The 25,867-nt window shown below is 51.7% G+C and overlaps 8 protein-coding genes across 8 annotated transcripts; 4 read left to right on the top strand and 4 right to left on the bottom strand.

Moving 5' to 3' along the window:
* Window positions 1-462: 462 nt before the first annotated feature.
* ASPACDRAFT_45378 (putative MFS transporter) lies at window positions 463-2,512 on the bottom strand (the record flags this gene model as incomplete). The annotated part of the gene is made up of 8 exons (XM_020201593.1): window positions 463-711; window positions 773-877; window positions 941-1,654; window positions 1,711-1,782; window positions 1,828-2,119; window positions 2,178-2,248; window positions 2,308-2,384; window positions 2,437-2,512. 8 exons carry the CDS (start codon window positions 2,510-2,512, stop codon window positions 463-465), a joined length of 1,656 nt encoding a protein of 551 aa, XP_020054420.1.
* Window positions 2,513-3,775: 1,263 nt separating this feature from the next.
* ASPACDRAFT_123030 (Zn(II)2Cys6 transcription factor) lies at window positions 3,776-6,095 on the bottom strand. The gene is made up of 4 exons (XM_020196589.1): window positions 5,638-6,095; window positions 5,468-5,566; window positions 5,136-5,407; window positions 3,776-5,076 (listed from the first exon to the last, which is right to left on the bottom strand). Exons 1-4 carry the CDS (start codon window positions 5,966-5,968, stop codon window positions 4,249-4,251), a joined length of 1,530 nt encoding a protein of 509 aa, XP_020054419.1. The 5' UTR covers window positions 5,969-6,095; the 3' UTR covers window positions 3,776-4,248.
* A 274-nt stretch (window positions 6,096-6,369) lies between these two features.
* Window positions 6,370-8,148, top strand: ASPACDRAFT_1872560 (uncharacterized protein; the record flags this gene model as incomplete). The annotated part of the gene is made up of 2 exons (XM_020198001.1): window positions 6,370-6,617; window positions 6,675-8,148. Exons 1-2 carry the CDS (start codon window positions 6,406-6,408, stop codon window positions 8,146-8,148), a joined length of 1,686 nt encoding a protein of 561 aa, XP_020054418.1. The 5' UTR covers window positions 6,370-6,405.
* Window positions 8,149-8,480: 332 nt separating this feature from the next.
* Window positions 8,481-14,132, bottom strand: utp10 (snoRNA-binding rRNA-processing protein UTP10; the record flags this gene model as incomplete). Its single annotated transcript, XM_020199828.1, has 4 exons — window positions 8,481-9,131; window positions 9,185-10,585; window positions 10,641-13,674; window positions 13,756-14,132. 4 exons carry the CDS (start codon window positions 14,130-14,132, stop codon window positions 8,481-8,483), a joined length of 5,463 nt encoding a protein of 1,820 aa, XP_020054417.1.
* Window positions 14,133-14,443: 311 nt separating this feature from the next.
* ASPACDRAFT_53578 (uncharacterized protein) lies at window positions 14,444-18,456 on the top strand (the record flags this gene model as incomplete). Its single annotated transcript, XM_020202766.1, has 4 exons — window positions 14,444-14,464; window positions 14,533-16,998; window positions 17,052-18,087; window positions 18,422-18,456. 4 exons carry the CDS (start codon window positions 14,444-14,446, stop codon window positions 18,454-18,456), a joined length of 3,558 nt encoding a protein of 1,185 aa, XP_020054416.1.
* Window positions 18,457-18,543: 87 nt separating this feature from the next.
* ASPACDRAFT_31799 (putative NADPH oxidase (NoxA)) lies at window positions 18,544-20,344 on the bottom strand (the record flags this gene model as incomplete). The annotated part of the gene is made up of 4 exons (XM_020199839.1): window positions 18,544-19,433; window positions 19,484-19,893; window positions 19,943-20,197; window positions 20,250-20,344. The coding sequence occupies 4 exons, from the start codon at window positions 20,342-20,344 to the stop codon at window positions 18,544-18,546; spliced, it is 1,650 nt and encodes a 549-aa protein (XP_020054415.1).
* Window positions 20,345-23,179: 2,835 nt separating this feature from the next.
* ASPACDRAFT_45373 (uncharacterized protein) lies at window positions 23,180-23,944 on the top strand (the record flags this gene model as incomplete). The annotated part of the gene is made up of 4 exons (XM_020201592.1): window positions 23,180-23,237; window positions 23,304-23,620; window positions 23,676-23,723; window positions 23,795-23,944. The coding sequence occupies 4 exons, from the start codon at window positions 23,180-23,182 to the stop codon at window positions 23,942-23,944; spliced, it is 573 nt and encodes a 190-aa protein (XP_020054414.1).
* Window positions 23,945-24,199: 255 nt separating this feature from the next.
* Window positions 24,200-25,759, top strand: ASPACDRAFT_123021 (mismatch-specific DNA-glycosylase). Its single transcript, XM_020196588.1, has one exon. The coding sequence runs from the start codon at window positions 24,429-24,431 to the stop codon at window positions 25,686-25,688; it is 1,260 nt and encodes a 419-aa protein (XP_020054413.1). The 5' UTR covers window positions 24,200-24,428; the 3' UTR covers window positions 25,689-25,759.
* Window positions 25,760-25,867: the final 108 nt, after the last annotated feature.

Here is a 25,867-nt window from a genome sequence, read left to right as displayed (position 1 = left end):
TGTTGCCGATGACGGAGCATTTGACGCGGTCTCATTGGCGGCCTCTGCCGGGTCAAGGCACTTTCTCAGGCTTTACCTGAAAGAGAAGGAAGAAGGAGAAAACTGCGTGAGAAATCCTTCTTCTGTCCACGTTGCCCCCATATTGCTCTGGCTACACAATAACAGGAAGATATCAATCAATTGCACCATCTTATAGAGTGATCGCAACCACAGGCGGTATCTTGACATTATATTATCCTTTGCTGTTATGTTATCCGGACCCAGACGAAGGTAACCGCCCCGGAGTTCCCACACTGTTCAGACCAGGTCCCCCCCGTCGGGCGCTCCATTTCTATCCGCCCTTAGCCGAGATTCAAGCACGTCTTTTCTACTTTTCCTCGCGCTTTTGGATCTGCTTCTCCGCCCTCGCCCAGCCTCCTCGCGTGTTTCCCGACCAAAATCACTCGCATACAGTCGGCCCGGTCAAGTTCTCCGGCCCTGGCCCTGTTGGGCGGCCAGTTCCCGATACCGATGGGCCTTGGCCCGCCGGAACCGCTTTCCGTAGATTACCATCACCACTAGCATCAGATTTACCCCGAGACTAATAAACCCAACGGTGATGAACATCTTGGTTAGCCCGTAGGTCTCCATCCATGGACTGATCGCGAATGGAATTCCAATGCTGAAGACATTGCGCATGAAGGCCACACCGGTGAAGGCATCTCCCGTGAGCTAGACCATGTATTAGCTACCTTCGACACGTTCGTTATAGTGGGATGAAGATGGGTCTTACCAACACATGGCTGTCAATGACTAGAGTCAAGCATGCGTCGCTAATGCTGCCTAGGCCAAAGCCGAACAACGCCCCACCGATGCTGGGGTAGATCCAATGCATACCCTGGACGAACCACACGTCAGCGAGCAATGTTGCTTTCAATCCTCAAAAACACAGGTCACTCACTCGGTCCAGAGTCACGCCAAACATTATCAGCCCACCGCATAGTGCGATTGCTGGCATGTGGAGGATATAGAGCCGCATCTCCGGCTCAAAATAACCTCTGTTACGTCGAGCAAAATACCGAAGCGATCGGTCTCCGAGATACCCTCCGTAGAACGACCCGATTAAGTTCCCTATGAATGGCCCAACGCTCATGAAGCCGATTTGTTCCGGGTTAAAAAGGTAGGGTGGGAGCGGGAGGACAAGAGAAAGAACGCTTGACATGATTGTGAGCCACATGACGCCACACGCATACTGCAGGCCACAGCACAGCACGGCAGGGAACGTAAAAAGGATTTCAAAAGGCCGATGGTAATATGGCCAGATAGGTTCCGGCGTGTACGTCACGAGGGCCAGTCTCTGCCGCCAGCTCCTCATTGGGACGCTCAAGTCGATCTCAACATGTCCAACGCTGGACGCTTCAGTTTGAGGAATTATATCTTCCGCGATGGCCGACTTGCTATCTCCCTTGGTGCTAGAAGTTGGCACCACATGAGATTCATCGATAGATTCCTGCGAGTCGTGAACTCCATCTAGCACCACTGTATACTTTGTCTCTTCATAGATGAACATGAACAGTACAAAGATGATGGCGTTACAGATTCCAAGCGTACGGTATGACATCCTCCAGCCTTGGTGGGTCGCCTGCACACCGGCTGCCATGGGGGTCAAGAAGCTCTTGCTCGACGTCAGCTGCAATGCTCAAGATCGAAACTCGATGATCAGAGGCTTACACCAATCATCATCATCGTCATATACAATGCGTTCATTGTACCGCGATGATGCACAAAGAAGATGTCGGCAATCTGTTGACGTTAGCGCAGCATCTTTTCGGAGGCAAGAACACGCACAGTAAGTTGGACGATAGCCTCATTGGTCGCACCGGCCAAGCCCTGGATGAGGTTTGTGCAGTAGAGCTCAGAGAGACTCTTGATCTCTGCCGTCCAGAAGGCAGTTACAAGCATCAGCGCGGTGGAGATCAGGTAAATGGGTCGACGCCCATATTTCTTCGCCAGGGGAATAAACATTACGCAGCCCATAGACAGGCCCACCGAGTTGACCGACATGGCTCGATTCAGTTGAGTATATGTGACATTCAGGTCCACCACCATTAGTTGCCAGAAGATGAGCTGGATCGAAAGCCTACAGATGAAAATGTCAGCCATGAGCCCCAATGGCTATTATTCAGTTGCCGACTCACGCAGTGAAAATGAGACAGGTAACTGCCAGTACTAGTGTGAAGTTCACAGCTTTGCGCGCGGTACTCCAATTCTTTCTCGTTCCACGCGTGTTAGCGAACTCCCTTTGACTTTCGAAGAAAGGTGTTTTACCAGAGGCTCGTTGGGGTCACTCGAAGGGACCGGGCTGAGAAGGACCACTTGTCGACCTTGAGTCTCATCCTCATTCTCTATATTCACTGTCAGTTCCTGAGCTGCTATCATGTAAAGAGAAATTCTTACCTTTGACGAAGAGGAAAGTGCCTGGAGGTAGGTCATCTTCCACTCGATCCTGAGATACCGAGCCGTGGCCTGCCATCAATGTTCACCTAGTGCAAAGGAAGATGGTTGAATCGTGAGAAGATATTCACAGAAAGGCCTTTGATGATGGCTTCCACAGTCTGGCTCGAGGTATGCGTTGGTCGAGATGATATATAGTCGCCCGCGCAGACTCACGCCTTTGGTGGCGCAAGGAGTCCCCGACATTCCATTCCACGCGTCACTTGCTAGAGAGCCGTAAACCCTATCATGATAGATGATTGCGATGGAGATCACGAGCGCAGATGAAAGAGTACGAAATGCGGGGAAACCGAGTGTTTTAGTGTTTAGACCAGGCACTGAGAGATAAGAAAACGCCTCAATCCATCCAGACGAAGTCCCGAGGAGTTGGTCAAATCCCAACGAGGAAAGGCAGAGCGGGTCTGAGGGTCGACCTGCCAACAAGGGAATAGCCTCGGGCTACCTAGTATGAAGGCGCTTCGCTACCTTAGATATAGCATCACACAAGATCAATCAGTCTGAGCATTGCGGGGATTCTTATTTGTTGTTCATGCCGAACGCATTGTTGTGAGCTTGAAGATAAACGTCTCGAAACGCTGCAAGTTGGAGATAATTCAAAGCCGATCCCAAGAAGGAAGGTAGACACCTTGCCACAAACATATAGTGTGATAATGTGGATGATCTAGGCCGACAAACGACTTGACTTGTACTTATCTATAGGTTAAATCAAGTTCATCCTTGCCATGAATGATAAAGAGGCGGTTCAGTCTTGGTGAAAGAGGGCCAGTAGCACCCTGGTCTCTTATCGGGTGCATTTCGGTTTTCAATGCCTAAGCAAATGGCTTCAACTCCCCGTCTAGAATTTTTTCGAGTTCATGATGGTCTGGTTACCTGCTTAGAACATTTCCTGGACAACTTTGAATGACCCCTTTGAGTCGAATAGATCTTCGTTCGGTCAGCGCAGTCGCACACACAATCAGTCTCTCATTCTCGAATGACCCGTTAATCCGATGGCTACGACCTGCTGCAACTCCATGGATGAGGCAGCATACGAGCACATTCAACTGGCAATATCGTCGGGTACAACGATTCATATCTGAGGGGCTTGTTTTTCAATCGGCTCCGGTACATCAAATTGCAAATTTGTTTCCATCAAATCGACAGTTGTCACACAGTTCAGCCGTGATCAAGAAGATACCGGAGTCTCATGATGAAAAGGATGCTGGCGTAGCTATCATGCTATACCCGCCTTCAAGGCAATCGAAATGGACGATCGGAAGGCTACTTCTCACTGTAAAGGTTTGGCTTCTGGATCTGATCAGCCCAGTTACAGACGATGGGGCAAAAATGAAGGTCGATACCTGCTCTCTTCCCCACTGAAGAACAACAAGTCCTTGATCTTGGTGGATGCTAACCTGGTCACACCGCAGCGCGTGGAAAACCTTATGAAGTCTCATGAAAACTCGCTCAACGCCATCAGAAAAAGATATGCTGTGAACGATCTGTGGTATCTTGAAGTATTGGCTGTCCATCCTTCTCTTCAAGGCCGAGGATTAGGCAGCATGGCGATGCAGTGGGTTCTGGACCGTGTCCAGCATTCGCCGATTTTCTTAGAGTGCACAGCGGAGCAAAATGTGAAGTTCTATGAGAAGATAGGTTTTGAGGTTGTTGAAGAAGTGGATTTGATCGATGAGAAAGACATCGCCAAAGTTTGGCTCATGTTTCGACAGGCACAGAAACTCAGTTCTTAAGTGTCGTTATCTTGTATGCTCCTGATCAATACAAGGCAATCTCAAGCCCTCGCACATAAGCAAGTTCATGTATGCTCGTTTGCTCAGGGTCAGACATCCACCATTCCTCGAGGATTTCCGACAAGATCTGCAAGAGTCGCTCATTCCCAGGCGGGTCATGAAGGTTGTCACCCCAGCCTTTGATCAAGGCTTTCAGAAATGGTCTTTCATTAATGATATGAGATTCCAATGAAGCAATAGTCAGAGGGTAGAAGACTGCATTCAGAAGCAAAGTACCCGCTCCCTCAGGCTCCTTTGCCGCTCTGAAGATCGCATCCAGATTACTGAAAATGCGCAACACAAGCACTTCCGTGGTAGGGAGAGCTCGTTTCCGGAGCGCTTTCTCTTGAGGGTTCTCTGGTTGTGATACGACCATATCATCAAATCGGTGCAAGCGACGATGTCTCAGGGCCAATATTCCCGCCGATCTATAAGCTTCCCACAGCTGGCATTGCAGCAACGTCCCTTGGGCACCGGGCCAATTCCAAAATTCTTCTTCTTTGGCCTCTCGAGTGCCAATACAGGAGAAAATATCGAGTAAAGACCTTGGAAGGCCGCTTACCACCTCGACATCATGACCTATCTCTGAATTTATTGCAGTGGGCTCTTTGCGTTCTCGACAGTGGTTTCTCCAAAAACCAAGACAGGCGTTTCGGCGACCAATGGTAAAAGTAGGAAGATCCATCACACCCATCACCTCGAAAAGATGTGTGCGGAATGTGCTGGTCTCGGACTGAAGGTTTCGAAACCCTTGCAACTGAATGATACTGTACATACCTCGGAGGTGCATCGTCCACGGTGTGCCACGCAAAACCTGATTGATTTAGTATCGTTGTGGTTAGAAGCAGGAGGTTAGAAAGGACATGAGCGCACCCCAACGCTGCAGAGAAGAAGCCCCGCTGCAAGTGTACCATCCGGCAAGTATGACGCACTGTGTGCCAGTTCGGATCGAAAATGGTTCAGAGCCGCATCGTAATACTCGAAGAATCGAGGGCCAATATCATCGGATATTGAAACTTGGAGAGCCAGGCAGATGAAGTATAGTGCATCGGATTGCTGAGAAAGTGTAGGAAGTTGCGCTCCCAATAGACTGGCAGGGTCGTCGGTGGTTGTTGAGTGTAAAGTGTTAACGCCTGAAGTAAGGACTGCACAATACTTAATCCTTGATCATTGTAGACATGGGGTCAAAGGGAAAATTTGCATACATTTCTGGAAAAGTACCTCATCTTCTTCTGATCGCTGTCTTGCTTCGGGTGACGTTAGTGGAGACAGGTCAGAGGAGAAATTAGTGCTAGCATCATAAGCTGCCTCAAACATGTTAGCAAGAGGCCAGTACATCGGTAGTTGGAGAACACATGGGACACGGTCCACGCACTATTACTGCAAGGAGGGGATGCGGTAGTCCTCGTCTTCCCCACATCGGCGATATATGCAACTTCTTGCTGGGTTCGGCGCCTCTCACGACTCAGATCACGCCGCCGTCCTTTGGGCCTCGGAGGTACGGAGGCCTCGATTGGCTCTTCTGCTCCAGTGTAACGGCCTCGCGATGCGATCCCGGCTCCCCATCGCAGCCGGACCTCATATCCCTCACATTGAAGCCCGCGCTGAATGCAGGATTGGCAGTTAGGCCTGGTTCTATCGCATTTGCGGCGTCGGGACTTGCATGTCCAGCAGCCGTGATGGGATCGCTGACGAGGGGTCGACATTCCTGATCGGTGTCATGAAGTATACGGAGGTCAGACCAAAATGGAGGTCATGATAGGCAGAAGCGGAGAGTAAAGACCTGCTGAAAATGTGGATCCTTATCAGACAACGTGAACAGGGTGAGTGAGGGGAAAGCCGGAGAGATAACAACGTACCTGGCCGATTGTTAGAGTAACTTATCAGTCCTGGGTCGACTTGCTGTATTGGGTCTAGCTCAGCATCAACCTTATTTCCCTACTGCATTGCACGGAGAATTGTAGTCGTAAACAGTTTCATCCTTTCCAATGAGATAGCTCAGCATCAATTGACTCAGTCATTTGCAAGTGACCCTGTGATCTAACACTAACAATGGATGCTGCACGCGCGACGAACTTGGCCTTCGCCATCTTTCTTTCTCCATAAATAGCAACGGAGGAAGACATGCAGTCTTGGTTACGAAATGCTTCTCACCAGGTCTACTATGTCCTTCCTCACTCCGGTCTCAAGATGCTCAATCGAGCTACAATCCCTGGGGAAACTTGAGGGTTTGCAATATGAAAACGGGGTGCAACAGTATTGTGGCATTCCCTATGCTCGTCTTCGCAAACGTTGGACACGTTCAGAGCTGAATACCACATGGGAGAATGGCCACCATGACGGGACCAGATTAGGGTAGACGATACTTTTTATATTGATAATTCTTCTGGTCTGACTAACGAGGATCTCTAGAGCTGATGTTCCACGGCCAGTGCTAGAAGGCGACGACTCGGACGACTTAACGCCAGTGCCACCACCAGCACACTTCCCAGAACTCCCACAAGTGGACGAACTGCACGGGCTCGTGATGAACATCGTGATTCCCCATGCTCCAAACAGCCAGAAACTACCCGTTCTCGTCTACGTACACGGTGGCTCGCTTCTATACGGAGGTGCCAACCTTCCCATCTTCGACTGCGTGAACCTCGTTTCGCACAGCATCAAGATCGGCAAACCCCTCGTATGCGTCAACTTCAACTACCGCGTCGGGCTGGGCGGTTTCCTAGCCAGCCAAGCCATCAAGCAGGACCTCGAACGCGACGGCTATCAAGGATGCGGAAACTTTGGATTCACAGACCAGCTGGTCGCCTTCGAATGGGTCCAGCGATACATCGCATCCTTTGGCGGTGATCCTAACGAAGTCACAGCAGTGGGAGAGTCGGCCGGTGGGATCTCCATCAGCAACCATCTGGTAGCTGCTCATCCGCCCCGCTTCCACCGAGCCGTGTGCATGTCCGGCCTGTCCGTTTCCATTCCCCCCTGGACCATGGAGCAACACGAAGAGTACTTCCGCGCCGTGTGTCGGTACTTCGACATCAACCCGTCCGCCCCAGACGTGCTCGACCGCCTGCGTGAACTCCCCCAGCAGGAACTCGCGAACGCCACCGCCGCTATCCAGGGCGTTCTCTCTGGCACCGGAAATCCCTGTCTCGACGGGTGGTTCTACGATCGCAATCCCCTGGAGGTCCACGAGCCACCCCGCTGGCTCAAAGCCTACATGCTGGGCGACGTCTACCACGAAGGAGTGATCTTCCATCTCAACATGCTGACCGACACCTACGACACAGTCTTCCAAACACTCCAAAGCAAGATCCAGAACACCGACGAAACCACCCGAATCCTCCGAGAGTACGCGATCGAACCCGATGGGCTAACTTCGGGAGAATTCCTCACGCGCCTGGAAAACATGTGCGGGGACGCAATCTTCAAGATCCCCAACTACGCTACTTCGCTGCTCTGCACTTCGCTGCGGGACAAGAACGCCTTATACCTCTATCACTTTGACCGACGGTCCCGGCTCAAAAATCCCTTGGAGGGTACCGCATACCACGCCATCGAGCTCCTATATCTCTTCGGGAACCTGGACCAAAAGATGAACGACGACGAGAAAGCTATGGCTCGGGATTTCGCCACGGCGTGGATCACCTTCGCGTACGGTGAAGCACCGTGGTCTGCACCCGGGGGTCATTGGAAAGTCTGGGGTCAGAACTGCGTTCATGAGGTCCAGAGTGAAGAGGAAGACCAGCCAATCCGTGACTATGCGCGTATGAAACGGATACTGGCCATGGGGGGCAGCAGGACCTGGACCAAGTGGCTTGACGGGGTAGACTCGCTCGTGAACAAGCGGATGAACATGGGCAAGTTTACCAAGCAGAAGAAAGCCTGAAATCTCACTTCAGCTTACCTGCCCAGTCCAAGTATGTTAGTCAGGGCAATCTTCAATAAATATGCTACCATAAATTCCGATCCTTGCTTGCTCTTCTATTTCAAAGGCCCTCTTCTAGATACAACAAGAAGAAAAATGAGGGATATATGTTAAGAGACATCAACAACAACACTCAGCATCAAGAAACAAACACAAAGAATCCTGGGAAACTTTTTCAAAAACGAAGTATTTACACACACACACACACAAAGACCCCAATAATTTTCCAAAGTACGCCATCCGCGCATCATACAAAAAAAGGTTTAATCACGGCGTCAAACCCCCGGGAGAGTTTAGGTGAGCATATCATCCAATCTCTCCCCCAAGACCTCCTCGATCTGCTTGACCCACTTGCGGACCTCGCGCTCGACGTTCTCATCCTCATCCTCCATCAGCTCGCTGATATACGGCAGCATCTCCGGCAGCAGAGCCAGCCATTCTTCGCCGAGCTGCTCGGTGAGCGATTGCTCCGCCTTGAGGGCGGCCAGACGCGTGTGCGGGTTCTCGCCACCGGCCGCGGCCTTGCCCGAGGGTCCGGCCGAGGGGCGGAGGAGACGCATCAATGCCGTGTTGAGTTCCTTGTGGTTGTCGGTGGAGTCGGCGGCGACGGCCAGCTCCGTGATGGCGGGGACGGCCTCGGCGATGACGAGGGCGGCCGTGGATGAGTTCGTGGCATGGGCGAGCTGGGAAATCAAGGGCTGAGCGATGGCGGTGAGGTGGGACGGAGATTGCCAGAATTCTGCGGTGGGTTTGTTAGTTGTGTTGTGGGTGCTGTGGGGAGTTGAGAAGTGAATCATACCGTCTTGGTCGTGCTCGAAGGCATTCCGGAGCATGCGCATCGTTGCCAGCCACAGACTCTTGGTGTTCTGGTTCGAGGGGCTGGCTTTGGCGAGGACCTTAACCACATTTTCCAGGATGTAGCTTGCGTAGCCGGTGACAATGGACTGATTCGGTTAGATATGATAATTGCATTGATAGATTGGTTGGATGTACTTACCTGAAGAGTGCCAAAAAATACTTGGAGGAACTTGTAGAAGGTCGTAAGGCGAGCCAGACTACCTTGGATATCTTTCTTGGCTGTAGTGGTGGAGGTAGCCCAGTCAAGGAGCTTGGTGAAAATAGGACGGAAGGTGGTGTCATTCAGCTTGTACACCATCTTGATGGCGACCTCGTTGATGACATCCTCGATCTCGTCCAGGTGTGACAAGTCGATGGTGGCATTCGAGCCTAAGGACACTTGCTGGCGGCGGAGGTCAAATGCCTTGAACAGAATGCTGCTGATGACCGCAAGGTTGTTGACGGTAGCAGACTTGGGATGCTTCTCAATAGCAAGGCTGACAATTCCCAGAGTCTCCAGGATAGCATCGGGGCCAGTTTCCACGGCGTGTTGCCAATTGCGGTCAACGGCAGCAAACGTTGCGGCCACATCGACCTTCCGAGCCAGGAGTCGGAGGGTCTCCTCGCGGCCATCATCTTCAATTTCCTCAGTGATAGCGGACTTGTGGCAGAGTAGAAGGAGCTGATCAAGGTGAGAGGCAGACACCATGAAGGGAATGTGAACGAAGAGGGCAGAGAAGAAAGAGAGGACAGCATCATGCAATCTAGAGTTCTCCTCGCCACTTCCCAGGCTGATCTCGAGTAACTCCAACGAGCGACCAAGCGCATCTGGAAGTGCAGGGATCATAGCTTCGCCAAGTACCTCGGCCATCGAAGCGAGACACAGGACACCCATAATACGAATCCGCTCATCATCTTGTCCAATACAAGCCACGCCGGCAACCACCTGGGCAGCACTGGCCACCTTGAAAGGATCCTTCTTGCCATACTTCTCAGCGATACGGTCAATGCAGGCCACTGCAGCATGCTTGAGCAGAATATCCGGCGATGATTCCACAATGCTGACCAACGTAGGCAAGAAGTCCAACATGCGTGTTTGTGAGACACCATCGTTCTCGGGGTTCTGGCGCAAACGACCCTCCAGGAGTCGAAGAACCTTGCGGCGAAGTTCGTCGTCAGGTCGTTCGAGGAGGACTTCGATAGTATCAAGGAAATCGACGAGAGACAAAGTACCGAACAAGGCGCTGAGAACATCACCGCTCGCTTGGCTAACAGGCTTGACGTTCTGCATAGATTCGCCAATGAACAGAACCTTCTCCAAGATATGAGAGAAGTGGGTGCGGATCTGGACCGTCTGGTCGGCCGAATCTGTTGCGAAAGCCTTGGCCATTTTCACCTTCAGCGAAGAGTGCTTGAACAGGTGAGCCAGTGACCTGAGCAGATCGACGGCGACCTTCTGGGGTTCACGACCGTCATCACTTCCAATTCCAAGCAGGACTTGGGAAATGCCAGGCTTGGGCTTGAGCGAGTCAATGACCAAGTCCAAGAACTTGCTGTATGTCTGTAGGACAGTTAGTCACAAATGGAGGCATCATAATAGACACAACGCCACATACCTCAAGTTCAATGGGTGCGCTGGCATCAGAAACGAGACCAGTCATCAAAACCAGAACATCCTTGTCCATGGCGTAGCGATTAGCCAGCATAGCCAAAACAGCAAACAGGAAGTCCAGAACTCCGAGTTTGGTGACCAGAGCATGGAACAAACGCAGACGACGGTGAGCAGGAATGTGCTCAAAAGCAGCGGTAAAACTCAACAACAACTCAGAAGTTCCAGAGACCACGTCACGCTTCTGGTTACGAAGAGACTGAATAAGAGCGGGAACGACCTGATCGATGGTCTGGTCGATGACAGACACGGAGTATTCATCATCCTTACGGAGAACGCTAGAGCCCATGAAGGTGAAGATGGGCATGACGCTATGCAGGACCAATTCAGGGGCGATGATTGACAGGCCAGCAACGAGCAGGAGAGCCGCGTTCTGAACTTGCGGGCTATCTGTCGTACGGACACAATCGACAACAAGATCCGCTCGGATGACTGAGGTGTCAAATTGAGGCTTGGCAGTTTGCTTCGACTTGTTGACAATAGCCAGCAGGCTACCGAGAGTCAAGCTGAGCAGGTAGCTCATTCCTGACTGAATCTGCGACTTGAAATGATGAAGAGCTGCAAGCGTCTGGAAGAGGCCATCGGCCAGTTCAGGGTGAGACTCGGGGTTTGAGCTGTCCACCAGCTCCAAAATGAATGTCGTCTTCTCCATCAGATTGCTGAGTTTAGCTTCATCCTTGATAGTCATGGCAACCATATTGGTCTGGCTGGTGCGTCTCCTCTTCGGTGCCGGTCCAGCAGATTCCATATCAGTAATTGAGACAGGGATCTTCTGCAGGAAGAATTGAAGCACAGAGCCCGTCAATTGCACACTGCGCAGAACGTCCTTGCATCCATTGACAAGGAGAGAGTCCGACTCCTCAAGCGAGATTCCGAACAGCTTCTCCGAAGCCTCAATTTGTTTGTCTTCAGGCACCAAGACCCAAACATCCTTCATGCGGCTAAAAATGGAAGCAACGAAAGGTGCTCTGAGAGAGTTGGAGTAAGGGCTCACGTTCGAAAGAAGCACAAGAATAGCATCCTTTTCCTTCGGAGTGACCGTCAAAACAACCTGCTCATCCATTTCGCCCACCGAGACGCGTTCCTTGTCACAAAGCTCCTTAACTTTCAGATCGTCGAGGTCTCGCCAAAACTTCAGAAGAGGTTCCAATTCTTTGGTACGGGTTGTGCCACCTGCCTTGTCAATTCTATTAAGAAGCTTCAGAAGTCCCAGCTTGGGGGCAAGGAGGGGCATGTGAACAGCATGAGAGCACAAGAAAGTGAACACGCTGAGGCGAAGTGACTTTTTGATCTCGGTTGCTGCGGAATCAGCAGTGGACAAGCCTCGCAACGTCGTCTCGAGGACACGACCAATATGATCTTGGTCGAGGATATATTCCTCTAAACCGGGGAGCAGGACACGCTCCACAAGCTTCTGCACATCACGCCCGGTCAACCACTTCACATTCTTTGTTTGCTGGCCATATAGCGAGTCATTGGCCCAGGGCTTAGTATCAGACTTCTTGTTCTGCTTATAGATGTTGCCAAGCGCGGCCAGGACGTCTGTTGCTGCCCGTCGAATGCGTTCGGTCGGGTCAGCGAACGCTACCAGCAGGAAGGGCAGCAGAGCCTGAAGATCGACATCAGATGCGGAAGATAGGGCCGAAGCGATCAGGTTCAGCGCAGCAACTCTAGTGCCAGTAGGGTAGGAACCGGTTGATATTCTGGCCAGGAACGACAGATATTGTGTTGATTTGAAGGCATCGGTCCTCTTCAGCGACGGCAGGTTGACGAAAGACTCAAGCTTCTCCTCAGAGCCAACACCAAGAGCAAACACTTGCACGAGACTCTCAAAGACAGGTAGATTTTGGGCGCTGAGGGCTGAGACATCCAGGCTCTTTCCAGCGAGAGACTCGAGGGCAGGTGGGAACTGATCCTCCGCTTCTTCAACTTCAGCATCACCCATTTCCACGTCTTCCAAAGCCTTAGGGGCAGGTGCAGACTCTATAACAATTTGCAGATTGTGTTCCAGGGCAGGGATGTCCAACTGAGATTCTTCGATCGCCTTCTGGAAAATAGGGCGCAAGGATTCGGACTGAGTGAAGTGCTGTACGAGCTCAGCAAGCTGAGTCTGGGCTTCAAGAGCCAAAGCACCCTCCCGATGAGCATTGCTAGTGGCGTGAAGAACCAAAGACATTGCCTTCGCCGTGTCCGATTCTTCGAGAAGACGAGCATTGAAGATCTGAGAAAGAAACTCCAAGCGTCCCAAGTCTTTTTGTCTCGAGAGATCGTTCACGCAGCCAGCTACCAGACCAAGCACGAGATGGGAAGTCTTGTATTGTGTAGAGAGCTCAGTCAGCCGCTGCACGGGATCTTCCAGGCGGAGCACTGCCTTGAAAGCCCTCTTGGGGATTGTCATATCTGGTTTTGCTTGCGCAAGAACAGACAGACAGACGAGACCCGATTCTCTAGTTTCCTCTGTCCATGAGCCAGCAACAGCCTCCATTAAAGAATCAAGGAATTCTTCGTTGAGGGAAGCTTTGTTGGCCAGAACAACGCAAACCATGTAACAGCCGATAACCAGCTCCGAGACGTCCTTCATTCCGAGACCATCATTCAAGACCGGGAGAACCTTGAGGATGACATCCTCGTGCTTCTCTTTCTCGAGATCCCGGCGACCAGAGCGTCCAGCATCCAGCATTCCAGCAACTGCTTCGGTGATCATTCCAGCCCAGAATGTCAAAAGCGCATGGTGATGCGCCCGCTGCTTGCTAACCTGGAGGGTATATCTGTTGAGAGCCGCAAAGAATAGCTTGTTGGTAGTAGCGCTGTGCAAAAGAGGATGGCGTGGGGGGTTGATGTTGCTCTTCTTGTACGGATTCAAGATTTTGAAGGTCGGCGTCAGATCTTCGGGCAATATCGATAAGAGCCTTAAGAAGAGCGGAGTAGTGTAATATGGCAGGAAAGTGAGAAGAGTGAATTCGGTGTTGTACTCGTGTACCCTGTCGAAGAGTCAGCTCAGCTATGGAGAGGCAAGATTCCTCCTGGCATGGAAATATCCCAGTCGAAAATGGAGATCGTACCGGAAGCGTCTGATGAGCCAGTCAACGGCCCTCACGGCCGGACTCAATAAGAGTCTGCCTCCAACCAAAGCCAAGAAAGCTTCCAATACTGTGTTGAGCTCCTTATTCTGGGCAGCGGTCATCTCCGTGCGGTCTTCCGAGATACTCTGTTGGCTGAAGATCGTGCGCTCGAACGGGGCGAATCGGGGATCGAGTTGGCATAGCTCCTGGAAGCCTTCGTGACATATCGCATAAATAGTTTCGAAGTCCTGAGAAGTAGCAACTCTCCGGTCGTAGATGAGAGATTGCGAATGTGAAATGCGCTGTGCTTTGAGGTCCAACTGGTTGGTCGACTTTGCCGCAACCTGCGCAAGCTGCGCGGCGAGAGATGAAGCCATGTTGAAGGATTTCTATGTCGCTAGATCGGAATTGTTATGATTATCGACAACTGTACCGCACACCCATCCCTCAAAAAGCGCCTCCAATTTGATTTCGACACGGATTTGGAACGTTTTGGCGGGCAGAATTTCCCCAGCGCCGTGGGAATCAGTGAAGCTCGGAGCAACTTTTTTTTGGAGACCGGAAAAAAGTGCGGCAAGCGGGAGCGGAGTTTTTCCAGCCATCATCACCGCCCGCCCGCCCGCCTGCCCGCCCCATTGGAGAGCGGAGATTCCCATTCTGAGAATGCCTAGCTTAATTGTCCAGGAGTATGGATTCGTCTGGCTCCCAGGTGAGTAATGATTCTTGAATTGCATATCTCTTCACTCCTTCTAGCTAACAGTGGAACTTTTTGGCCAGGAGAAGAAACCCGTCCCTCGCTTCGCCAGCTTCAAGCCTCCTCCTCCGCCCGAAGCTGATCGTCCGCCCGAGCGCCCGCGTCGCGACAACACTGGCCACGAGGACAAGTCGAGGTCTCATTCAGAGCGCCACTCGAGACATCGGAGCCATCGTGATCGGTCTAGATCGCGAGAGCGTCGCCGCAGACACAGGGACAGGGAACATCATTCACATATTAATAAGGCCAACCACCATGATCGCACCACCTCCGAAACCCCGCATACTTCGTTGTCCAACCGCGACGCTACGAAGAAGGACGATGCGTCGGACCTCTACGTCATTGATGTCAAAGGAGACAAGTACAACTTGATCTACGGCACACTTCATCGCTACAGCGTTCCTGATTATTACCGCGTTGGACGAGGTAATGTGCTGGGCCTACCCTCGAGCTACCGAATAGACCGGGACAGTGTCGTGGAAGACAAGCTGGTTATAAGAGACGAAACGCAAAGGAAAGGGCTTTCCCGAACCAAGACAAAAAGCATTCTCTCGGGTCTCAGCAAACAGAACCCCCGGTTGCTCCGCTTCAAACCCCAGTCATTGCTCGATGCAGCTGCAGACTTCTCCAAGGATTATCTGCCTTTGAGTACTTCCAGTAGTCGAAGGCATCGGGCGGTTTTTGGAGACCCTGGTTTTGACGATGAGAAATACGCATATCGCTCTATTCATGGCAAGGCGAAATTGGAAGATCACTTGCCCAGCGATGTCGAAGCCACGTCCGACAGTGGCGCAGATGAAGATGGCATCCGTGGAGATCCTGATGAGCAGATCAAGCAGAAGAATGCGCTGTTGTCGCGGAACTTGGATAGAAACCCCGCAGACATTGGTTCCTGGTTTGAGTACATCGCTCATCAAGAATCATTATTGCGCGGATCAGCGGGCGAGAACAAACCCTTGACATATGCAGAAAAGCAGAGCTTGGCTGACATCAAATTGTCTCTGTACGAGAAGGCTCTTAGTAAAGTTGGACAGAGCGAGGCAAAAGACCGACTTCTAATTGGCTTTCTCGAGGAGGGTGCAAAGCTCTGGGACACCAAGAAGCTCGCCGCGCAGTGGCAGGCCGTTCTACGTTCCAATTCGCAATTTATAAGCCTATGGGTGAAATACCTTGACTTCTGCCAGACTGAATTTCTAAATTTCACATATCAACGGTGCCTTGATACATATATCGAGTGTTTGAGATTGAATCAGTCTGCGCCAGAGAACCCTGGGAAGTCCCCGGTTCAAATGTATCTCTTCCTCCGCTTGACACTTTTCATGCGCGAAGCGGGATTCTCTGAGCATGCAGCAGCTCTCTGGCAGGCAGTACTAGAGGTCGCTTTCTTTCGACCAGAACCTTTGAAGGAAAGGCATGATAGCAAAGAGGTCATCCCGCCATTCCTAGACTTTTGGGAGTCTGAAGTCGCCCGGATAGGTGATGCGGCCGCCAAAGGTTGGAAGTGTGGCAGCAAAGATCTACCCACTCAGCAGGAATTCAATCCCGTGTTTCACCTCGATCCCAAGAAATTGATTCCGTCCTGGGCGCCATGTGAAAGAGAAAGGATCACCAATGCGCGGTTGCCTGCTTTCAGTCTGAACGAATCCGAGCAGGACGACCCTTACCGTGTGATCTTGGCCTCCGATCTCGATGAGATCCTGACCCTGGTGTGGGATGTGGACTCGCCGACACTACTGCTCGATGGCTTCCTCTCTTTTTGTCGCCTTCCGCCGATGGTGACGGCGGAGAATCAGAGCTCTATTGGCCGTAGAACCGGTGATCCATTCGTTCGAAATGAAGTCATGAGCAGCTCAATCTCTAGGATCGATGACTGGGTTTCGCGCGCATCCTCAGCAGACGAATCTACGGCGCTGTCACCCTTCCGATTCCCTCAACATAATCTTATCAGCACAATTGAGACCCTTATACCTGAGCAAGGGAGATGGTTCTCGTCTTTAGACGCGTGGAACACAGCCACCTCGAATTCCGAATTTGATGTTGTTCCTATGTGGGTGCGAAGGGCTCTGAGGTTGCTGGTAGATGCCAATCCCAGCAATGATGACTTGGCTGAATTTGCGCTCTGCGTCGAGTTCTCATGTAGTAGCAAAGACGCGAAGAAGTTTGCGAAGTCTCTACTCAAGAAGAGGTCGTCTAGTTTACGGCTGTACAACGCATTTGCGCTGATGGAGCGTCGGTCAGGCAACCACGGCGCAGCTGATCATGTCTGGGCAACAGCGCTCTCAATGAGCAGGGCATTCCCCGACCATGACAGAGTGGATAGCATCCTACTGTGGCAGACATGGCTGTGGGAGCTTTTGGACACCGGCAATATAGCTCATGCTTCCTACATTTTACTGAGCATCCCACAAGACAGCATTGATCTGAGTGCTCTACCCCAAGACTCAACTCAAGCTACCTTCACACCAACCAGCCTCCTCAAAATCCAAAGCGTAAGTTCAAATTCTCCTCTGATCATCCTTCTTCAGCACTAACATCCAGATAGCATCTTTCCGAGCTCCAAGAAAAGGTCCTCGCCCACCGCAAGGCCACCAACTTCACAGCCAGCACAGCCTGCCTCGCCATCCTCTCCTACCTCACTAACTCCCAGGACCTCCACAAAGCCCTCGAAGCGTACACGCACGCTCTCGACCGACTCAGCCTCCTCCCCCAGTCATTGAACCCCGTCCAAACCTACACCACCGAGCTCCTCCACCAATCCCGCGCAAGACTCCTATACCACCACATCCACACCCGCCGCACCTACAAACCCTCGCACATCCGCGCCCTCTTATCCGAAAGCATCACCCTCTTCCCCCACAATACCATCTTCCTCTCCCTCTTCGCCTGGACCGAAGCCCGCTTCCGTATAGACGACCGCGTCCGCAGCGTCGTCCGCGACATCGCCCGCAATAGCAACATCACCACCACCATCACCAAAAACCCCACGGACCCTTACAATCTCTCCACCCCACCCATTCCAATCACAACGCACCTCTTCTCCATCTATACCGAACTCAGCCGCCCAGTCTTCGCCGGCTCCACCGCCCACTCCGTCCGCGCAGCCTTCGAAGAAGCCCTCGGCGACGACACTCCGAAGTCCGCACCCTCATCCTCACCCCGGAGTTCAACATCACCATCATCCTCCTCATCAGCCCGCTCCAACCCCTCGACCTGGAAACTCTACATCCTGTTCGAACTCGCACAGCACGAGATTCACCGCGCCAAGGAGGTCTTCTACCGCGGCATGCGCGCGTGTCCCTGGTCGAAGGAGCTGATCATGCTGGCATTCACGCATCTGCGAGCGGACATCCTCCGCCCGAGTCACCTCGGGGATGCACAGCCGCGGAAAGGGAAAGAAGGGATGGGTTTCGATGAGCTGCGACATGTGTACAATGTGTTGGTGGAGAAGGAGTTGCGGATCCATGTTGACATCGAGCGGGAGCTGGATGATCTCGCGGTGAGGATGGTGGAGAGGCAAGGAGCGGGCGTGGTAGAGTTTGGCGGTGGGGTCATCCGGATGCCTGATGATGGGGATGATAGTGAGGTGGAGTCGAGGGTGGGGGCGGAGGCGAGAGCAGCGTGAAGGTTGGTTATGTAATGTAGTTATCAATATGTCCTCAAAAGTTGCAGTTCGGGATGTACAGTACAATGGTTTCTCCACGGGGGGTGGGGGATTATTGCAGCGAGGTGAGAATCTTGACAGTAAAATTGATTCCTTGCACTCGAGCCTAAGCCGTATATCTAGCTACCGTACCGACCTAACACTATATAAACCCCCAATATGTTACAGGACATAGCATCATGAGACAAGTACAGATGGTTGAATGTAATAGACACGATAGAATGCCTTGCACACGATAATGAAATATACAGTTAAACAAACAACAATCCAAGGCAAAAAGAGATAAAAAAGAAATTGTCGTTACTCATCATGGTATCATGTCGTAAGTAAACCCCCACACCCACCACTCTCTTCCTCATTCTTCTTCTGTATATCAGAAGTGTTCCTTCCAGAATTTGAATTTGATCTCCTTTGTCGAGGTCGACAATGCCGCCTCGCGGATCTGTCTCGCAGCCGCATTGGGGCCGCAGAAGTAAACTCCAACCTGCGTTGGTGTATTGTCGTATAGCCCGGACATGTAGCTCTGATCCTGAAGGCCATCGCGCATGGCGCTGAACAGGCGCTTGAAGTCGGGGCGACCGAAGTTCGTCCGACTACGGAGCTCCGTGAGGGGATCGAGGTCCTGCCCCACCGAATTCAGGTAGATGTTCGCGGCCGTGTCGTCGTCGAGGCGTTGGGTAAGGTATGTGTGGATGCGTAAGAACTCGACGCTGCCTTCGTAAGCAGCTGTAGATGCGGATTGGGACTCGAGCGATGAGAGCAGAGCCTGGAACCACTCAAATGAAGAGGTATCCTTGCAGACCCAGATGAACTCGACACGGCGGAGCCGACGGGGTGGGTTGGGCCGAGCACGTAAGTGCCAGATGCTTTTGAGGATGGACGCCCATGGGGTGACTCCGATGCCAGTGCCGATGAGGACCGCGATTTCGTTCTCGAAAACATCCTCCGCCGGCGCTCCGTAGGGTCCGTCCACGCGTAACTTCGGCATCTTTTGGCCGTTCTGGAGCGCCACTTCGTACATTCCCAATGGGTCGAGACCTTCCAGGTCTCTTGCCTGTGCGGGCCCACAGCCTAGAGCATCTCCGAGGGCACGGGTGAAGTCCCCAACCTGGCGGACGTGCACACTGATATAGGGGTCGAAGGGGCAGGAAGTGATAGTAAAGGGATGCCATTGGTTGCTGGAAACTTCGGGAACTTGGATAAAGAGCCACTGGCCGGCCTTGTATTTCATGCTTGGTTTACGGAACTGGATCTCCATGGCATCTTTGAAGAGTCAGCTCTCGGATTGGTTTTAGGGCGTAGATGTAACTCACCGTAGGGATGACGGATCACCTTAGTGATCACGGTATCCCGCCTTGACCGAATCTCTCGATAAAGCCTTTCGCAAAAGTACAGTGCCCCACCCACTAATTCCCATCTCCAGCCTTCGTATCCCAGGCAATGGTTCCAGAACCTTTTCCCTGCGAAGGGTGAGATGGGGTCCGTGGTGTCGCGAACAAAGCAACCGGTAGCGTGGGTGTAAAGAGCCAGATAAAAAGGAACGAAAAGATGGTGTGTATACCAAAAGGTTTCGAACGCCTGCTGCCGGATTCGTTGGTGGGCGGTGGTGTACATCAGCATCATGCACAAGAGCATTACATGGCCGGTGATACCTCCTGCCTCTGTGAAATGGATTTGGACTGCTGTGACGGGCCGAAGATGATTTTTCTCGACATTGTAGAAACTACTGTCTGTTAGCATGTGTGACGCACTCTATCCTCAAAGGCACATACTTGACATAATGAGCAGCAGTATGAATGATGGTAAATATCAGGAGAGAATAAGCAACCTGGCGATGGAACCATATTGCCTCATCTAGCGGTAGCCATCGCAATCGCGGCCTTAGGGTCTTGAGCAGATTCCTGCACATGGGCAAAAGAAGAATAGCCGCATCAAAGCTCAGGACCAAGCCTGCACCTCTCGAGATCCAGACTGAGTACTTTAGGGTGTTCAAGGCATCGAGTTTGTGATTAGTCACTTGTAAGTACCTATGGTCTGTGAGTAAAATGACGATATCCAAATCGACAAGAAGAGACTTACCAGCCGACTGCAAAAAGCAGAATCTGCAATCCCCAGAATAGTAAATAGAACCAGATCTTGGATCCGCTAAAGTGAGATTTCCAGGAAGTTGTCATTGTCGTTATGGGGAAGATATGCATAAAGGAGAGTAGGTGTCTTTTCCGATATTGAACAAGTCATCGACCAGCGACGATTCTTAGATATGAACGAACACAAACACCTATGAGCTCTAATGAATGTGCACGCTGTTATGGAATCTTCTCTTCACGGCAACTTGCATGTCTGGATATTCGCATAAAACAGGCTCCCTCGCCAATTTCAGCTGCAGTGAACGAGCAGCCAATGACTTGATTCCTGCGGACGATAAGGAGTGTGACCAGGGCGAGTTCCTGAAGTTCTGGAGAATCAGGTATGATTCTAAGTATTTTTAGTACATCAATAAAGTCAGCGATGAACTTTGTCTACTCTCAGACCCCGGCGCTGATAGTCTATGCGTAGAAAAAAAGCCTTTTCTCTCAACTGCCGTGTCGAACTCTTCAGCGTGCGGAGAGTCCAATCAGGGGAGAGTGTTCGGGGCCAATTGAGTGTCAAGAAACAGACCGAACGCGATCATCGTTATCGTGATCAAATCCAGCATATGAGAAGTTCTTGCGAGCTTCAGTGTGGGGTGTGGCGGTGGACGTCGTCGAGAAAAATATCAGGTTCCCAGAGATATGGTTCTGGTTGCAAATGAAGAGGGGAAAGGCGCCTTGACGAGGAAACGTGTTGCTATATTTACGCGACCCCTGCTCAGGGCCTCAGCCCAAGTGACGCTAGGGCAGCCTGCAGGAAACGGATCCACTGGTTGAGTAGCGTAACTTCGTTTACCACATCCCCAAGAACATGTAAAGGCTCAATGTGTTGAAGGCGTCTATTCTCTCTCATGCTTAAGCCATCGCGTGGTGCGCGTGCTAGACCGTGAGCTCTGCGCTATGTCCATGAGATTCCGCAACGATTGATCATATTTGACCTCGTATTCCCAAGTAAGGAACATCAAATGGCAACTGTCACACCGTCCATCATGAGGTTTGACAGCTGTGGGCCCATCGTCATGCCGTGATAATTGGTGTAGCAATTGCGGTCATAGCAGGGCCCGAGGAGCCGGATGGCTTGGTGGCTCTTCGTCACCATCCTGTCTATCTCATCAAACCCTGGTGCCCACTACAGGACGAACCATGTGGCGCCAGGATGCTCTACTGCCTTCGAAACTCGGTTCGTTCAGCCAACTGCTCACCACCTGCTCTCCATGTCTCGTGGAGATTGGCTTCTGAGAGGGTGGAGTCGGGGCCTGCGTTCAACCTATGAGAAGCGATATGCAAGCGCGCTTCCCGTCACACATGGTCCGAGCGGCCATTGAACAGACACAACACCCTATTGTGGCTGTAGATGCACTGGCAAGCAGAGGAGATTAGATTTCAAGATGATGCCAAAAATAAGGTCTCCTGCTGGCCAAGGCAAGCCATCCTCCAGGTACTAGGCCAAACCAGAATTCACCTCCGAGGAGAGCTATCAGCCATGACTTGGTGGGGGATGCGTTGGAATCCGCATGTCAGGCCGAAGATGTTCTAAGGCCGCTTGGCGCTGCACGGTTGACAAGTTCCATCACAAAGATTCCGTGATAGCGACTGCACAAAGACTCAGACCATGTGGATAACCCACATCAGTGGCCTTTGTTCGAACTTTCTCGTAGACGAACAGCGACAATTTACCGAGGAAAAGACGGTGAGTGGCCAAAAAAAAAACAGCCTTTCTAGTTTTGCTACCACCGAATCATTCGCATCCTTGGGCATGTCCGAGACCAGAAGCCTTCAACACAGGGCGCTTACACTCAATGAACTGAGCGACATTTAATGCGCCGGATCGTGTGTAGCCTGGCTAGGCGCCTTACAAGGGGAACGCAAAGACGAACAGGACATCCAGCCACTTGCTCCCCCGCCTTGTCGGTCTTCACAAGAAGGCGCTCCACAAGAACCTTGGGGCAGTTCAATCAGAAATGAAGAACAAGGTACTGGTACAGATGCATCGGCCGCTAAAGTGTGTTTCCGGAAGTCCTCTGCATGAGTGGCTCCACTGTCACGTTCGTCGACGTTCAAGACTCGCTGGAGACGTCCGTCTAGCCAGACTTTCGCCGCTCAGTGGCTATTAATTGCGTCCGGTAGCGCCCAACCGGGGCTTTTCAGGGCTAGTCAACCCAAAGGCCATTGGAATGGGCCATGGCTCCTCCGACTAAGCGCGCCCAATCAAGAGTACAGGGAGATGCGTTTCTGTGAAGAAGCAGGGCGGGGGATCGGTGAATTCCTGTAACCAGACATTTTCAATTGGTCTGATAAAAGGAGCGGTCGCTAAAACAGAAGCAGTTATCACGTCCGGTCATAATAATAGGTGAGAGACGGAAGGATGGGAGGTGCATTAATTTGGACTATGGATGATTCCGAGTTGAAGAAAGATTCCGGTCAGGTGGTGTGTGTACTTCTTTTGCCGCTGGCCGCTATTACTATCTTGGTGTATTCCGCCTGTTCCCCTCCACTTTCACCCACTCTCTCATAAAGCCCTGTCGAGGGATCGGCCTTCCGAGGCATGATCTGATCCTCTTGGAGCTGAACCTTCTGAGGTGATGTGATTTGGTGATACGAGGTTGCTTCTATCTTGACATTCACAGCCCGACGCACGGGTCATTATCATTTCAACGCTTGATCTACCATGCAATCAAGAAGGGATTATACCATCACTATTATACCTACTCCGTGGACCTTCAGTTGACCTAGTGATGGAGTAAAACTCACCATCAAGCCAGAAGCACTAGCTAAGTTGGTGATAAAACACCAAGAATAACCATCGCCGAGCATAGACTCTTTGGGAGGACGGAAGACGCTGCTCATACTCCACTTACTGTACACAACATATCGCCTGTCATGGGAAGACTTATCAAGAACCACTGGGCTCGTTTGATCATCCTCACAGCGGCAGCCTGTAAGTGTTGTTCTCACTTGAGTCAAGTTCAATTGCGATCGCTAACACCGGACGCTTCACTGCCAGTCCAAATAGGAAGCGCAATCGAGGGTTTCATCTGGCCCAAAGTGTTCTGGGACTTTATGACGAAGAATCTGAACGGCGCCGTCACGCCTATTCCAATACTCCAAATCCTAAATCTGCTGATGGGGCTGATTGGCATCGCCTGGGAATGGCCTTTGAAATATGTCGCGGGCTCGATACCACACCGTAGCATCGAGTTCCGATTGATGCTCTATCCTCTCAGCGCTCTTCTCGCTATGCTTCTCTACCAAGGGACGGACCCGGCGATATACTACCTCATCGGGATCGGGGTTTATTTCTGGGCTTATAGCGAAGGCGAGGTATGTACCCCACGATCGCATCGAATGTCTGGTGATCGAGCTAACATGAGCACAGGTGATATGTCCCGAACCTTGGACCCTGCCTAAACGAAGCGAATACAAAGTATAGTGTGGCATTGATTCATTCTGCCAGCTTTTATGAAATACTTACGACTACGACATTCACGAAGACAGTTTTGCGAATACCCTTATATCATTATCGGCGTCTGGGAAGAGATATATTTTGAGAAAGAGTCAGTAATGACCATTTCCAGCTCTTATGCTGGAGGAATCAGCATTCAAGGTCTTGGTGGTGATCTATGCTCCAAAGAGCAAGTGTACTAATTACCTTGGGCTTCTTGTAAATACTATGATATAGCTAGCATACATTATCCTAGGGACTACAAGACATATGTCTATCCAAAAAAGGATCGATCGCAACCAATTTTTGAACTCCTGGCTCACTATGAGATGTGACTGATCAATTTATGCCTGAATTCCGAGGCATCACTTTACTCACATGACAGACAGGCTAGTGTAGTGGTGCAGCGATGAACCAAATTACTCCAATGGGATTAGTCGTTCCTGGATTGAATCAACTGTGGACGTTGGATATTGGATAACTCCATCTCATCCGCTCGAGGCCTGACAGACAGGCAACGCCACTGCAATTTTTGTCATTGAGATGAGCTCATTGGATGGGACAAGAGTCCGCGAGCGCCACTAACCCAATCACTTTGATCACTTGTAAAAATAAAACCGTCTACTCATTTCAACTGACTCCCAGAGAACAGACTCTACATCCAGCTTAACCTCCCGCAGCAACACAATGTCAGCTTTGCTCCTCACGAAGTCTCTTGAGGAAGACATCGGCTTGAAAGAAGAGAGCGAGGATGTCCCCGTGAACAAGAAGACCAGCTTCAACGGGAGGTTGAGCCAATACTTCCACACAGCAAAGAACATCGCCACCGAGCCTCCTACCCTCAAGCCCACTACCACCACCACCACCAACAATGCCTCGCAAGACCCCGCGACGACTCGCTCAAAACGTAAACTCTCCCCACCACCGCAACAATCATATCTAGAGAATAGACCAGACGAGTCGAGCATCTCCTCACCCTCCTACAAGCGCCAACGCACAACAACCACCATGCTACGTCGCACTTTCCCCTCGACAAACACAACCACAACACGAATCACCCGCTCCTTCACCCGCTCACGTTCCACCCCATCCTCAGCGCCAACCCCATCTTCACCATCACCATCACCCTCATCCTCACCACTCACAACCCCCCAACCCCAACCCAACACCCCCAAAAGCACCACCACCAATACCCGCCACCGCCGCACCCGTACTCCTAAACCCTTAACACCCCCCACCACCCCTAGCCTCCTCCGCGACACAATTCCCAAAAACCTGGACCTCCTCCTCGTCGGCGTCAACCCAGGCATCCTCACCGGCGTGACAGGCCACGCATACGCGCACCCATCCAACCTCTTCTGGAAGCTGCTGCACTGGTCAGGGATCACGGCGATCCGGCACCCACCGTCGGACACCTACGCGCTGCCGGGGCTGTACAACATCGGGAACACGAACATCGTGGAGCGGCCGACGCGGGACGCCAGCATGCTCAGCCGGGCGGAGATGGACGCGGGGGTGCCGGTGCTCGAGGCGAAAGTGGCGGCGCAGCGGCCCGCCGTGGTGTGTCTGGTCGGGAAGAGTATCTGGGAGGCGGTGTGGCGGGTGAAGACGGGGCGCAGAATCCGGAAGGAGGAGTTTCGGTACGGGTGGCAGGATGAGGGGATGAACATGGGTGGGGGGGTTGTTTCTGGTGATGAGAATGGTGGTGGTGGTGAGTTGGGGCCATCGTCGTCGTCAGCAGGAGAAAAGATTTGGCCCGGGGCGAGGGTGTTTGTGGCTACGACGACGAGTGGGTTGGCGGCTGGGATGTCGGTGGCGGAGAAACAGGCTGTGTGGAATGAGCTGGGGGAGTGGGTGAAGAAGCGCCGGTGGGAGAGGGAGCAGCAGCAGCAGCAGCAGCAACAACAACAAAGAGATCGTAGTGTTGATGAGGATAAACCCAGTTAGGACCAACAACAACTAGATATATACACCTTCAATTACTAAATCAAAAAGTCCACAAGTGGCATAATCCTTCCAGATCTGATATGGGTATTTGTATTCAGTTATCAAAAAGTAGACACTAAATTAGTCCACCTATTTCCACCACAATCAACATATCACACGTTTCTCAAAACCCCCAAGAT

This window comes from Aspergillus aculeatus, assembly GCF_001890905.1.
Source record: "Aspergillus aculeatus ATCC 16872 unplaced genomic scaffold ASPACscaffold_12, whole genome shotgun sequence".
Classification (NCBI taxonomy): domain Eukaryota; kingdom Fungi; phylum Ascomycota; class Eurotiomycetes; order Eurotiales; family Aspergillaceae; genus Aspergillus; species Aspergillus aculeatus.
The sequence above is the reverse complement of the archived record's forward strand: the minus strand, read 5'-3'. Positions and strand labels throughout refer to the sequence as shown.

Coding starts and splice junctions, on each gene's coding strand:
- ASPACDRAFT_123030 (XM_020196589.1), bottom strand. CDS start 5,968: ATGTCGACCCCTCGTCAGCGATCCCATCACGGCTGCTGGACATGCAAG. Junction 5,567..5,637: donor ATCCCCTCCTTGCAGTAATA/GTGCGTGGACCG, acceptor TGTTTGAGGCAG/CTTATGATGCTAGCACTAAT. Junction 5,408..5,467: donor TGAGGTACTTTTCCAGAAAT/GTATGCAAATTT, acceptor AGTATTGTGCAG/TCCTTACTTCAGGCGTTAAC.
- ASPACDRAFT_123021 (XM_020196588.1), top strand. CDS start 24,429: ATGTCAGCTTTGCTCCTCACGAAGTCTCTTGAGGAAGACATCGGCTTG.